This window comes from Aotus nancymaae, unplaced genomic scaffold (assembly GCF_030222135.1).
Source record: "Aotus nancymaae isolate 86718 unplaced genomic scaffold, 86718_ANA_hifiasm-v0.15.2.pri h1tg000007l, whole genome shotgun sequence".
Lineage (NCBI taxonomy): Eukaryota > Metazoa > Chordata > Mammalia > Primates > Aotidae > Aotus > Aotus nancymaae.
Window position 1 is genome coordinate 11,717,233 of NW_026988418.1, and position 14,186 is coordinate 11,731,418.

General features: G+C 33.7%; 1 protein-coding gene across 5 annotated transcripts in view; it reads right to left on the reverse strand.

Annotated features, from left to right (window-relative positions):
- Positions 1-14,186, reverse strand: part of SPATA6 (spermatogenesis associated 6) — a 160,915-nt gene that overhangs the window by 93,685 nt on the left and 53,044 nt on the right. For all 5 annotated transcript variants that reach the window (XM_012434815.2, XM_012434814.2, XM_012434817.3 and 2 more), the window contains exons 5-7: positions 9,877-9,957; positions 4,696-4,989; positions 660-747 (exon numbers count right to left, since the gene is read on the reverse strand). In XM_012434815.2, the coding sequence (XP_012290238.2) occupies positions 660-747; positions 4,696-4,989; positions 9,877-9,957 (463 nt within the window). The remainder of the gene's footprint in view (positions 1-659; positions 748-4,695; positions 4,990-9,876; positions 9,958-14,186) is intronic.

Below are 14,186 nucleotides of genomic sequence, written 5' to 3' on the forward strand. Positions count from 1 at the left end.
AATGCTTAATTTTATTTTTTAAAAAATGAGAGACTATACACAACAGGTTAGAAATAGAGATGAAGCTCAACCAATGTAATGATTCTATTACTGATTCTATTTTTTGCACTCTATCTCATTTTTCTTCCTCTATGACTTTCTCATTATGTAGTAAATTAACTTTAAATGTTGCTAGAGAATACTTGTTGAACTCACTAAGCAATGTCTAGAGATACTAACACTCAATACCTTTAATTATGAAATACTATTTAACCTGCTTCATAAAAATTATCTTCCATAGGACTACTAGGGCTAAAGATGAAAAACCATTCTTAACAACACAGTTAAAATTACTTGGTGAGAAAAGGGTTCCACAGTCAAGTTTAGAAAATGTTGAGTAAAAGAAAATTAAGTCATTTTTTACTAGAATATATCACAGTTTTTAACATGTTAATATATATTCTAAATCTCAAAAAGGTAAATGATTCGTAGTAGCACAGAAATCCTAATATTTTATAGAGAGTACCTATATGGGTGCACCACAAGTTGTAAAAAGCTACATTATACGATGTTATCTAATAACGTAACAAAGATTCTGGTTTTGTAAATTGATGCCAAGTTAAAGGCTTGATTATAGCTGAGGCAACTACCGCAATGAAGAAAGATAACTTCTAGCTTACCATTGTGAACCCTTGACCATCCATCTCTTTCACAGTCTCTGCCAGAAGATCCAAATAAAGTATCAGCCCTGGGACTTGGGGGATCAACCTAGAGGAAGCAGGATTTTTATGTAAAACAGAGTTGAAACAATCCTAGACTTTCAATTTCATGGCATCAGAAAAACTACTAGAGTACAGAGACCATATATCATAAGGAAAACATGATGGTGCCCATAAGAGTCAGGCATGTTTCAAAGTAAGAGTTTATTCAAATATTTTGTTATTCATTGCAAAATAAAATTGAAATTAAAGCTCAGGAATTTCTAATTACATATATGTGCCTACTTCAAAATGAACAGATTTGGAATTGAAATGTTTATTACTCCAGTGCTTAGTTTGCTTTCCATCACAAGGTTAAAAAAAAAAAAAAAGAGCAATCTACTTTGCCATATTTTTGAAAGTCTAGCCATTTGCTTCTTATCTCCTTAGTATGCACATTTTGAATTCAAACGGTGTCTTTACTTTGCTGTGTTTAGGCCCAGCATGCTCAGTGATACATAGCTTATTATAATAATAGCCACATTTTCTAACAAAAAGTTAAGAAAAAAAAAAAAGATACAAATGTGCAAAACAGATATTCCTATTCATCAAAATTTAAAACTTTTGAGCATCAAAGGATAATATCAACAGAATGAAAAGGTAATCCATTGAATCAGAGAAAATATTTACAAATCATTTATCTGATAAGGGGTTACTATCCAGAGTAAATAAAGAGCCCCTATAATTCAATAACAAAAAAAAAAGATTTAAAAATGAACTTGAATAGACATTTATCCAAAGAAGTTATACAAATGCCCAATAAGAACATGAAAAAAGTTCAATATCATTATCATTAATGAAATCAAAATCAATATCATAGTGAGATACTACTTCACTGTAATTTTGAGATACCACAAAATCACAGTGACATACCCATTAGGATGGCTATTATGAAAATAAAGTGTTGGAGAAGATGTGAAGAAATTTGAACACTCACACTTTCTTGGTGTACAATGCAAAATGGTATACCTGCTACAAAAAAACAGTATAGCAGTGTCTCAAAAAATTTAAAACAGAATTACCATATTATTTAACAATTTTTCATCTAGGTATATACCCCAAAGAGTTGAAATCAGGGCCTCAAAAGTATATTTGTATACCCATGTTCACAGCAGCATTATTCACAATGTATACACTGTGACACAGCAACATTATGCATTATATCCAAAAGATGGAAGCAACCCAAGTGTCTATCAAGAGGTGAATGAACAAACAAATGTAATATATGCATATAAGAGAATATTATTCAACTGTAAAAGGGAAAGAAATTCTCATACACTATAACATCGATGAAACTTTATGAACATTATACTACGCAAAATAAGCCAATCACAATGGGACAAATGATCTATAATCACACTTATATGTGGTACCAACAATAGTCAAATTCATGGAAACAGAAAGTAGAATGGTAATGGTTGTCAGGGGTTGGGAGACACAGGGATGGAAAGTTACTGCTTAACGGGCACAGAGTTTCAGTTTAACAAGATGAAAAAAGTTCTAGAGATGGATGGTGGTATGGTTGCACAACATAAATATACTTAATGTTTCTGAACTACACACTCAAAGATGGTTAAAATTGTAAATGTCATATATAACCACAATTTTAAAAAAACAAGTTTTTTAAAGAAGACAACCCACACAATGAGTAAAATGTGGTAAATAACCTTACAACAGGATATAATTCAGCCATAAAAAGGAATCCAGTATGATACATCCAACCTGGATGAACCTCAAAAACATTGTGCTAAGTGAAAAAAGCCAGACACAAAAGGCCAAATATTGTATGATTCTATTAATGTGAAATGGTAGAACGGGCAAATTCATAGAGATAGAAAGCATATTAGTGGTTGCCAGGACTATGGGAAGGAAGGAATGGGGAATGAATGCTTAATTAGTTCAGTTTTCATTCAGGGATGAAGAAGTTCTAGAACCAGATAGCTGCATAACACTGAACATCCTTAAGGCAACTTAATTGTGCACTTTAAATTTGAAATGATAAACTTATGCTATGTGTATTTTACCACAATAGGAAAAAAAAAAAGATCTTATTCTGTATGAACGGACAATAAAAAGGCTGTTTAACTCCTCTAGGATAACTGCACCAGTTTCTCTGGAAGAATGCTAATTGATTTCTTAAAATTGTTTCCTATTCTTTAAGATTACTTTTCATACCATGTGCATTGACTACAATGTCTTTCCTAAAAGTGTTACATTTTGCATATGCATGTATTAAGTTAAAATTGTGTTTGGCTATCAATTTGCTAAGTGCTTCTAAAACCATGAATGGCTACAGAGAAAAAAAATGTCTATGTTTACAAATACAATTGAAAAATCCACTTTCCTATATTTAATAATGTAATTTTCTAAGTATAGACTTAGAAGTAGGCGTTTCTGCTTATTGAAAAGCTAGGGAGGGAAACCATTTAAATACAAATTTCAAGGCTTGTACGAAGCAATATTAGAATTATTAGAATATTAGAATTATTTAGAATAGAATTATTCCATTCTAAACAATGACATAAAAAGTAATAATAAAACACACATTTAAAGAAAAGCAGTTATTTTTGCCAAAAAAATTTAACATGGCTACTCCCACAATATTTATTTTTGTACATAGGCATTTTAATTAAAATGTTACTATTCCTTCAGATGAAAATATATCCTTTCTTTTCTATTTAATTTGTAATTATGGGCAGACTTAAAATTAAAGGCATTCTAAAAGTGACATCAAATATGCAACTATTATCTGAATACTGGCCAAACAACAACAAAAAAAGTGACCAAAACTTATAATCAAATTATGTAGAAATGAGAAAAGTAGTCACAACAACCTCAACAAAACATTGCCACTTAAAAGTATCCATTACACTATAAATTTTCTTTTATAATAAAAAAAATCTATTAAGAGCTGAAAAAAAAGGACCCAGAGTCAAAATATAGGTGGAATGAAATGTTACTAAAGGTATATTTAATTTGTTTTAAAAAGGTATCACAAAGAAAATCTGAACTTTCAGATGGTTTATGTTCAAAAAGTTATTAGTCCACCAAAGCCCAACATATTTACATGTTGGATTAATTCATTTTAGAACTTAGAAAAAATGAACTAAAGACATTAGTCATATTTTTATAGGTGTCCCAGAAAGTTATTTTGCCTCTACCAGCACTTAAATCTTGAGGTTTAGCATTATTATATATGTATATTATATTAATTCATATTTTTTATTAGTTTGAAAGCTTTTGGTAAAGAATTGCTTTTAAGGTAAAAATACTTTATAAAAATTCAGGAAACCATGAAGATTCTAAGGGATTCCTTTACTAAACATTCTGATTACGAACCCTTAAATTTGGTCAAAGTCTATTTGATAACCATATAAACACAAGACTCTAAATTTCAACTATATCAAAAGCACAATTTGGTATAGAAAGATTAGAACTATGTTACCCTTAAATGAACTTTTTTCACTTTCAAAGGCCTTGCCATATTCATAAAATAATTTGCTTTGAAGATCAATTATACAAAGCTTACCCAAGGGACGTAATTTAAAAGGAAACTTACTTTCCATTTTAATTTTTATAATTTAAAAAAGGAGGGTCTTCCTTTTCATATAGAATATTTGGCTCTCTTTTAAAGTCCTACTCTGCCATTTTAGTACTAATGTCAATTACAACCAAGTTCAATTGGTGGTTATTATGCTATCTACTATATAAGAAAGAAAACCGATATGAGAGGATTTTACATGGCATTCATAACACAGCTTGATTTCCGTCAGGTCTGAAGACTGAGAAAAAGCAAGTTCTTTCATTCTAAATTAATTTCTTTTCTTAGATTGCTAGGCTAGCAGTCAGGAAAGAAAAGTATTAATATAAGCTAGAAGTTGAAAGATATTTCAGAATAACATTTTTTGGGGAAAAGTACTGATCAGTTTCAAATAGAAATGCTTAAGAGAACACATACATGTCTAATCACAAATGGAGGTTTATCTGTTTCCTTTTTGAACTCATAGGGCCCCAGATTTAAATGGGCCAGCCGCCGCCTGGTATCGTCAGATAGCTCACACATGCGTCTTTTTGTGTAGGGAGATGGAGAGTGTGATTTTGAAGAGATTGTAGGCTGTTCGTAGTTTTTTGCATTTATGCAATATTTACTTCTCTCAGGTGACTTGGATTTTTTCTTTTGTGATCTTGATGTTCTGTTTTGCAGTCTGCTGTGTGATTTTTCAACTGGAGCCGAATGGTAAATAAATTTATCCTAAACATAAAAAATAAAAATTAACTTGGTCAAAGGAGATTTTTAAAATTTCTATTGGTAAAAAAAAAAAATTATAAAGTAATTTAAATAAGACACACAAAATCTATCAAAGTCAATTAGATCAGTCCTTCCTATCTGTGCTGATCCTGGAATAAGTCAAATCCACATTTTCCTAGATAACTCTTTCTATAGTAATTATTGAAGTATACTGTCTCAAACTTCCTTAAGTCCAACTAACAAGGACTTTATAAAAATTAAAGCCCAATATTTAATCACCTGAAAAATTTAAGAAACAGTATCAAAAAATTATTTTTCAGTATACCAAAAAAGTAAAAACATTGGTTATCATACATAGTCATGTAACTGCCTATATAAGAGACCTATGTTTAGTAATATTAAAAATACATGCAAATTAGTTGATTACAAAATCTTTATAGAGAAAACTATAAAAATAAGTTTCATCCCTTCTGCTATAATTATACAAATGTACAACACAAATGTCTGAAGAACAACTCTATACATATTTTAATGAAATGTATTATTTGGATTGTAATACATACTTTAAGCTCCCTTCCAAGCTGTAACTTCACAATGACAGATAAACATACCATCTAATTCTGGTCCCATATTTTTATAAAATTAGAAACATAAAAAACATTATAAACTTAATAACTGGTATTTTATCTTCCAATAAATCTGGTTAGCAGTCTAAAAATTTTGAGGCTAAATAAAATTTGATAATTCTAATTTTGCTAATTTGATTGTTAGAATAACATCCTATTCAAATCATCTCTGCCTTATAAATGCCTTAACAGTTAGATTACAAGCAAATTATGTAACATTTCTCCATACTTCATCCAGAGTTACAAGAAGCTTTTCAATTCAAGAAAATGGACTGCTGAGAATTTTTTAATGTCTTCCTAACTTTAATCATTTTTAAAAGCCCCCCATCCTACACCTGCTCTACTTCCTCAATACTCCTATTTGCTAAAGGTAACTAAGTAAATAAAATAAAAATGTGAATAGGATGAAGAAGAGTCAAAAATTTTTAAGTAGATGCACAGAAAAATTAATTTTCCTAAATGAAAACAAGCTTCAGCTGGGGCAATGGTCTATGTATTTCATACAGAACAGGCTGCATCATATTACTTCATCATTCTTTCTTCTATAGTTCGTGGTATGCTTCTGGACCTTCTCTACCTTGTTCAATGACTTCAAAAAGTAATTCAGAATTTTTTTGCCATATCCATTTCATCCATCTCTACGACAACACAGACTTACAGAAGCAAGGAATGTTAGCACTAGAAAGGATATTTGAGGTTTACTAAAACATTCAAGCAATGAATCTTTCTAAGACCTTAGAATTATGAGTTTCTGCTTTTTCAGCTTTAATTATATAATTCTACTGTATCTTGGATTTTATAAATATGCAGATCCATTGCATCCCCAATTCTGAAAATCCCTTGCTGACCAAAACCTCTTTTCCTCAACTGACTTCTTTCTCATTGAATCTGTTACTTGCCCTTTTCACCTCCTCAGTCCCTAGAACTCTTGCCTCAGGTTCTTTATACATTTTTAGCATCTCTTATCTGCAGACCCCACTAAACTCATAATCATCCATTTCAGCAATGCTGTAAAGTTCCTTCTTTTTTTTTTTTTTTTTTTTTTTTGAGACGGAGTTTCGCTCTTGTTACCCAGGCTGGAGTGCAATGGCGCGATCTCGGCTCACTGCAACCTCCGCCTCCTGGGTTCAGGCAATTCTCCTGCCTCAGCCTCCTGAGTAGCTGGGATTACAGGCATGCGCCACCATGCCCAGCTAATTTTTTGTATTAGTAGAGACGGGGTTTCACCAGGTTGACCAGGATGGTCTCAATCTCTTGACCTCGTGATCCACCGGCCTCGGCCTCCCAAAGTGCTGGGATTACAGAAAGTTCCTTCTTATAGATCCACCTCTGATTATATCAAACCTTAATTAATCTCATCTTCTTTATTAAAGCTTTTACTATTGCATACTACTAGAGAAAGTTATAAATTACATAGTATCTACTACAAATGCATGCTGTCTAACCCTACTTATTCCTAATGCATCCTGTTCATGCCTAGTAAAACTGAAAAAAAAAAGTGACTGTGTTATACTATTTGTAAAAGGGATTGACCATGTGACTTGCTTTGGACAACAGGAAAATAGTATATGCAGCACAAGGAGAGACTTGGAAAGTACTTACCCTCTCTTACTCCTAAAAACCTTCCTGCCACCATGAATGAGCTGGAATTCTTAGCCTCACAGATGATGAGAGCCTTGTGACTATCGTCCCAGCTGAAATCAAGCTTTTCACCAGAAATTTAAGATCCTTTCCCTGGGCAAAATGTCTGCCACTGTCAGACATGTGAGTAAAACCATCCTAAACCATTCATTCCTAGCCAGCCATTCTAAACTAAAAGAATCAACCAGCAGATCCACAGAATTGTGAGAAACACTTGCTGTTTTAAGTCACTAAGTTAGTGAGGTTTGTAATACAATCAAAACTATGTGATACAGCAGATTAACAAATTTATATTCATAAAGTTACTACTGACTGATATTTAACTATTTAGGTAATAAATTCCACTTTGCAGTAGGTAAAAACAATGAGTAGAAATGAAAACTAGTTTTATTCCAAAAAATTCATAGTAATATGCTTAATTTTTCAGTCCATTCAGTTAGTGACAAAATATCCAATTTAAAAATAAATTGCCAAAAGGAATAAAGATCATTATAAGCATTTTTGTAAAACTAAAATTTTTTTACAGCTTCACTTCTCTCAAAAGTAAAAATAGTTTGTATTGTCTTTGAAACTAAAAATGCTGCTTTACAGTCATTAAAATTTTAAATGTAACTAATATTCACTTGGAAAAGTAGACTTACCGCCTTCTTAAATACAATCAAAGACTGTTAACATTCAGAATTTTAATGTAAAAAGTGAATACTCTGTTGTGCCTACCAGGTAATTTTTTCTATCTCATATTTCAACTACTTCTTCTGTATCTCCCCCAACTGTCTTAATTTCTTAAAAAAATAACCACAGTAACAGCTGCAATATTCATTAATAATAATGTTATATGCCAGGTATACTGCATATATTCCCTAATCTTTACAGAAGACTTATGAGGAACTCAAGCCCAGATCTGTTTATTTCTGGAAAGAATATTTAAATAAAACATATTTCCTTAAATACTGACACCAATGCCTTTTCTCTCATATCTCTGTTCAATAAAGATCCTAAGTCAAAAAAAAATAAATGAAGCATCCTATCAAAAGTTTATAGAGGGAAATATTAGTTCATAAGTACAATTAAACTATGAATGGGTAATGGCTTTACATTTAGAAATGGCTTTCACCAAGCTGTACCCTTATAATGTATGTACTTTTCTGTGTATATGCTGTAATTCAGACAAAATGTTAAAAAGAAAAAAAGACTTCTCTATCCATCTATTGGAAAAACATACTCCAGTGTGAAGAAAAAAAACTGTCAGAGTCCAGGCAAAACATTTCTAACAATTTACAATGTGCACAGTGCACATCTCTAAAACAAGTCAATAACATATCTCTGCATTTGGCAAGCTAGGTTTTTAGAGCACTAAAAGCTGTGTTTCAGCTTGCATCTAAAAGATAAATAAGTACAGCCTGACTCTGAATTATTCAATATATTTCTAAATAAAATAAGAATGATCCCCTCAATAATTCTGTATTTTACCTTTCTTAGCTCAAGTCACAGTTATCATCCTCAGAAAATTTACTTGAACACTGATAATGCAGTAAATGAACAATCTACTCCTTCCATGGTAAGCCTGCCCTTTTGAGCCCTCTGAGCTTTACATATTATTGGCTCTTCATCATAGACAGTTCACTGTTACTCTCTCACAACGCAACTACACATGAGTGATATCTGGACATTGTTAGATAACCTGTGGACAAGGAAGTAAGCTACCTTGGTGACTCAGTAAGAATTCAGACCAGGCCAGGCACATTAGTACACACCCATAATCCCAGCATTCTGGGAGGCCAAGGTGGGTGGACTGCTTGAGCCCCGGAATTCGAGACCAGCCTGAGCAATATGACAAACCCTGTCTCAAAAAAAAAAAAAATACAAAAATTAGCCGGGTGTGGTGGTGCGAACATGTAGTCCCAGCTACTAAAGGGACTGAGACAAAGGGATTGCTTTAGCCCGGGAGGTCAAAGCTGCATGCCACTGCACTCCACCCTGGGTAACAGAGTAAGACCCTGTCTCAAATATATTTTTAAAAGGAAAAAAAAAAAGAAGTCAGACCAAATGGAGTATTAGATCCAGATATCTCAGACACAGATGATCCTTAGGCTGGAATGTCCAAGATTCTCTTGATCTGGCAGTACCAGTATAGCCACTAAACTGAGCAATAGTCCCTTAAGAAATCAGAGACAGTCAAGAAACCATACTCACTAAACACCAGTATCCCATCTGAGAACTCTGGTAACATTTGCTAAAAAAGGTATCCTTTGAACATTTTGCAGTAACCTGTAACTTCCATAAGATTTAAAGATGCCTAGATCTCTGTGAGACTACTTGATCCTAACATCTTTATGGCAGGTTGATTTCTGTGCATTAAAATGAAAATGTCCAAGAAGTAAAAAATCGTAGTAATAATCATCACATGATGACATCCTGTATCATACATACCAAGCTTTTCATTCTCACATTTACTAAGATGTAACCATACTGTTGAATATCTGTATTGTTTTACTTAAACTAAAAATTGATCCCCGAAAAGTGAAGAGTTGCAGTCAAAAATAAAGAAATAATGCTTGCTAAATGGCCACAAAGATGACTAAATAAATTAAACTATTAAATACTTTATACAAATAATTTTAACCTGAGTGCGGCATTTCCTTGAACTAATCAGACATTCAGTAATCACTGAAGTTGTAGAAAATTCCAGCTTCGGAGCATTTCCCTGAGAAGAAAGAAGAGGGTACTATTAGACATTTCCATTTAAATGGAGATAATTATTAATGATAAGAATATGACCTAAAGTAAAATCAACTGTCAAAGTTCAGCTGTTTCATTGTTAGTTTGAACTTTTTATTAAAGATTAAAAACAACATAGTAATGGCTAAATGTTAGTAACAGTGTCTCTGCTGATGATTCAGTTATGAGTGATTATATCACTTTTAAAATATAAACTATTTTTTCATTTTTAAGTATTTCCTTGTCAAATTACTTCAAATTTTTAAACTATGATATATTATAGTCATAAATATATAAACATACTTAATAAATTTCAGCTTTTTTCTTTTACAACTTAAGACATATTTTACTATATAGTCAAGAAATAAAGGTTAGCATGATTTAGCCATTCCACAATGTATCCATATATCAAACATCATGTTGTATATCATAAATATATACAATTTGTATTTCTCAATTTTGTTTTTCTTAGAGACAAAGTCTCTGGAGTATAGTGGTGCCATCAAGCTCACTGCAGATTCTAACTCTTGGACTTAAGTGATCCTCTCCCCTCAGGCTTCCAAGTAGCTAGGACTACAGGACACACTACTACATTAAGCTAATGTTTTCATTATTTTGTAGATACAGGGTCTCACTGTGTCACACTGGCTGGTATCAAACTCCTGGCCTCAAGTAATCCTCCTGCCTCAGCCTCCTGAAGCACTAGAATTACAGGCATGAGCCACTGGGCCTAGCCTGTCCATTAAAATTTTAAAAAACAAAAACAAAAAACCCAGCTCCTGGGCATGTAGTTCCCGAAAATAGAAAAGATAAATCTCTATTAATTCTGCCAATATTTTTTCCTATAATGTATCTTACATTCATATATAGAAATGAATGTGGCTTGTATTTCTAACATTTCAATCATCACCTTGAACACTCTTTGAAATAAATAGAGATAACGATGGTAAAATTCAAAAGGACAGTAACAAAGTATCTGTGAAAGTATTTGGAAGCACACAATTACGCATTCATAAAACATTAAAGAATATAGTCCATGCCCAGGGCAGTTTCATTCTATACAGTAGAAATCAGACATTCACCAATGTATTAGGTTGGTGCAAAAATAACTGTGGTTCAACACCTACATTTGGCTTTAACAGATCCAAACTGTGATTAAGTTTAAAAACATCACATATATTAAAGAAAAGGTAAATCAGAGTTGCCTAACAATTAACTGAACTGATATAGTCTTGAAAACTTAACATTGTCATTCTTACCACATTCTACTCATTAGAATCACTACAGTCTACACTCAAGAAGAGCAGTTAGGCTACATTTTCAATGTATGTTCTTCTGCAAACATATCTTCATAGTGATATCTACTATGTCTGCTTGTTAATTATCTAGTACTGCAAAACAAATCACCTTGAAACTTAGTGGTTTAAAGCATGAGTAAACATTTATTATCTCACGTAATTTCTGTGGGTCAGAAGTCTGAGAGAGGTTGAGCTATATGTTTCTGTGGTGAAATTTCTCATGAAATTGTGGTAAAGATGTCATTTAGGCTGCAGTCATCTGAAAACACAACTAGAGCTAGAGCATCTGCTTCTCAAGTAGGTTCATTCACAGGGCTGTTGGCTGGAAGCCTCAGTTCCTTTCTAGCTTCTGGCAAATTCAGCAACTCATAAACCTCTCCAAAGGGCTACTGAGTGTCCTCATGATGTGGCTCTAGTTAATCAAAGTGGATAATCCAAGAGCAAAGCAAGAAAGAAGCCACAATGATGTAGTCTCAGAATCCCACACTGTCACCCCTACCATATTCTATTCATTAGACTCACTAAGTATAATCCAAACTTAAGGACATAGTTAGGCTACGTTTTCAATGAAGGAGTAGCAAAACTTTTGTGCACAGGTTTAAAACCACCAGTCTGCTCTCTGACCACAAACTACTTACATTCCTCTCACATGCAAAATACATTCATGCTCTACCAGAAAAAAAAAGAAAAGAATTAAAGTCTCATCCTTCTACTACTTCAGCTTGAAATCCGAGATGTTGGCATCTTAATAAAATCCTGGTACAGATAAAGCTACTGAGGTGTAGTTCTTTATGTACAGCTCCTAAAATACAGTTTCTCACAATCAGAAGATATATGACCTAAGGAGAAAAGTTATCTGCCTCACACATGCCCAAGGTGTACATGTGCAGCAGGCACAGGACAATCACTACAGACATTCCTGTTCAAAAATGGGAAAAACAGTGGAAAATAGGATAACAATTCTGAAATACAGCCAGGGAAATGGTAGACCTTCCTTGATTAGGACTTAGTCCTGTTTCTGTTCAGAAATAACTATCCACGGTACTTGGCTTCACATTCTGAGTACTTGCTTTCATCCTTTGAATCACTATTCCTTTGCAATGAAAGGTAGACTGTTTGAAGCTGCACAGTGCTCTGAGTTTGGGTCCTATCAATAGAATTTTGAGGATTCAGGAGCCTTTTCCTTTTGTAACGTCTCTCTCAATTTTGGACCAAATTGGTGGCATTTCTGCCAACATTGAGTTCTTACATTTCTTTTTTTGGTACGCATGTGAATCTTATTGGAGTTCACTCCATTAGACAAAAGCCACACACTTCTCTATATTGGGCTTCTGCTGAGAATGCTGAGAAACAGTACCCTTAAGTGTTTAAGCAAAGCTATGTTTGATTAAACGATTTTCTAAGGCAAAATGTTAGATATTTATGAGGTTTTAATGAAGGATTTTACAGTCACATCCTTAATTTCACCATCAGATCATAATTTTCCAAAAGTACCCTGAAATGATTTTTGCTCCTAAGTCATTTCTTCAATTTCAGCATTGTCTGCCACTGGGAAGGACTCAGAATCATCAGAATCAGTAAGGTCCAACTCTTTCTTAACAGCCTTTTCTTTCGTTTTCTCCCCTCTCATATTGGGCAACACGCAGCAAAAAGAAACCAAATATCCCCTTTAACACTGCCTGCAAGCCTCCTTAGACTACCATTTCATTAGACACCTGTTCTACATTCCACAATATAGGTGGCTGTGCTGTTAAACTTGCTACTGTTACATAACAAGAATCCCCTTCTATGCTAGTTTTCAGTAACATTTATCTCACTTTCCTGCAAATGCTCATCTGAAAATTTCTTCAAGGATCTTCAAGCTTTAATACTCTTGCAGAGTCTGTCCAGCTTCTACCCTCTCCTCTATGAGAGACAGCTGCTTGAGAGTTCTTACACATGATGGGTGACTTCCACCATGAGTGATCCTCAAGTGAGTGCAAATCAGAAGCCCCAGTGATTTTAATGACCTGATACCAAAAGTATAATACTGTCACTTTTGTCATGTATCTGTTAGAATCACTGGAAATAGTGACTTAATAGGAGGGGAACTAGCTCTGCCTTAGAAAAAGAGGAATATCAAAGAATTTCTGGATGTATTTTATAACTACCACAACCTGGATTGTAACTTATCACTTTACCCCTCCCCATATATTGCTGGTCACATCATAAGAACTCAATCAATGTTTTAGTCTTTATTTTACTGAATTTTAAAAATCCAGCTGTATCAGTCAATGTTCTCCAGAGAAACAAAACTCATGGGATATACATAAAGACTTATTTTAAGGAATTAGTTCACGCAATTGAGGGAGATGAGAAGTCCAAAATCCACAGCTGGATTTTGGACTTCTCATGGCAAGCTGGAAACTTGGGGAAAAGTTGATGTGCAATCTTGAGTGTGAAATCTGCAGGGCAGGCCTGCAGGCTAGAAACTAAGACAGAATTTCTGCTACAGTCTTGAGGCAAAATTCCTCCTTCCGATCGGGAACTATGACTTATATCTATAATCCCAGTGCCTTGGGAGACCAAGCCCAGGAGTTCGAGACCTACCTAAGCAGCAGAGAGAGACCCTGTCTGTACCAAAAAAATATTTTTTTAAATTTGCTGGGTAAGGTGGTGAATGTCTGTCATTCGAGCTACTTGGGAGACTGCAGTGAAAGGATAGCTTGAGCTCAGGAGGTCAAGGCTGCAGTAAGCCATGATCATGCAACTGCATTCCAGCCTGGGCAACAAAGCAAGACCCTGCCTCAAAAACAAAACAAAACAAAATAATCCCTGCTTTATCAGAAAACCTCAGTTTTTCCTTTTCAGGTCTTCAACTTATTAGATGAAGCCCACTCAAATTGCTAAAGTAATCTCAAAGGTTATCTCCTTTATT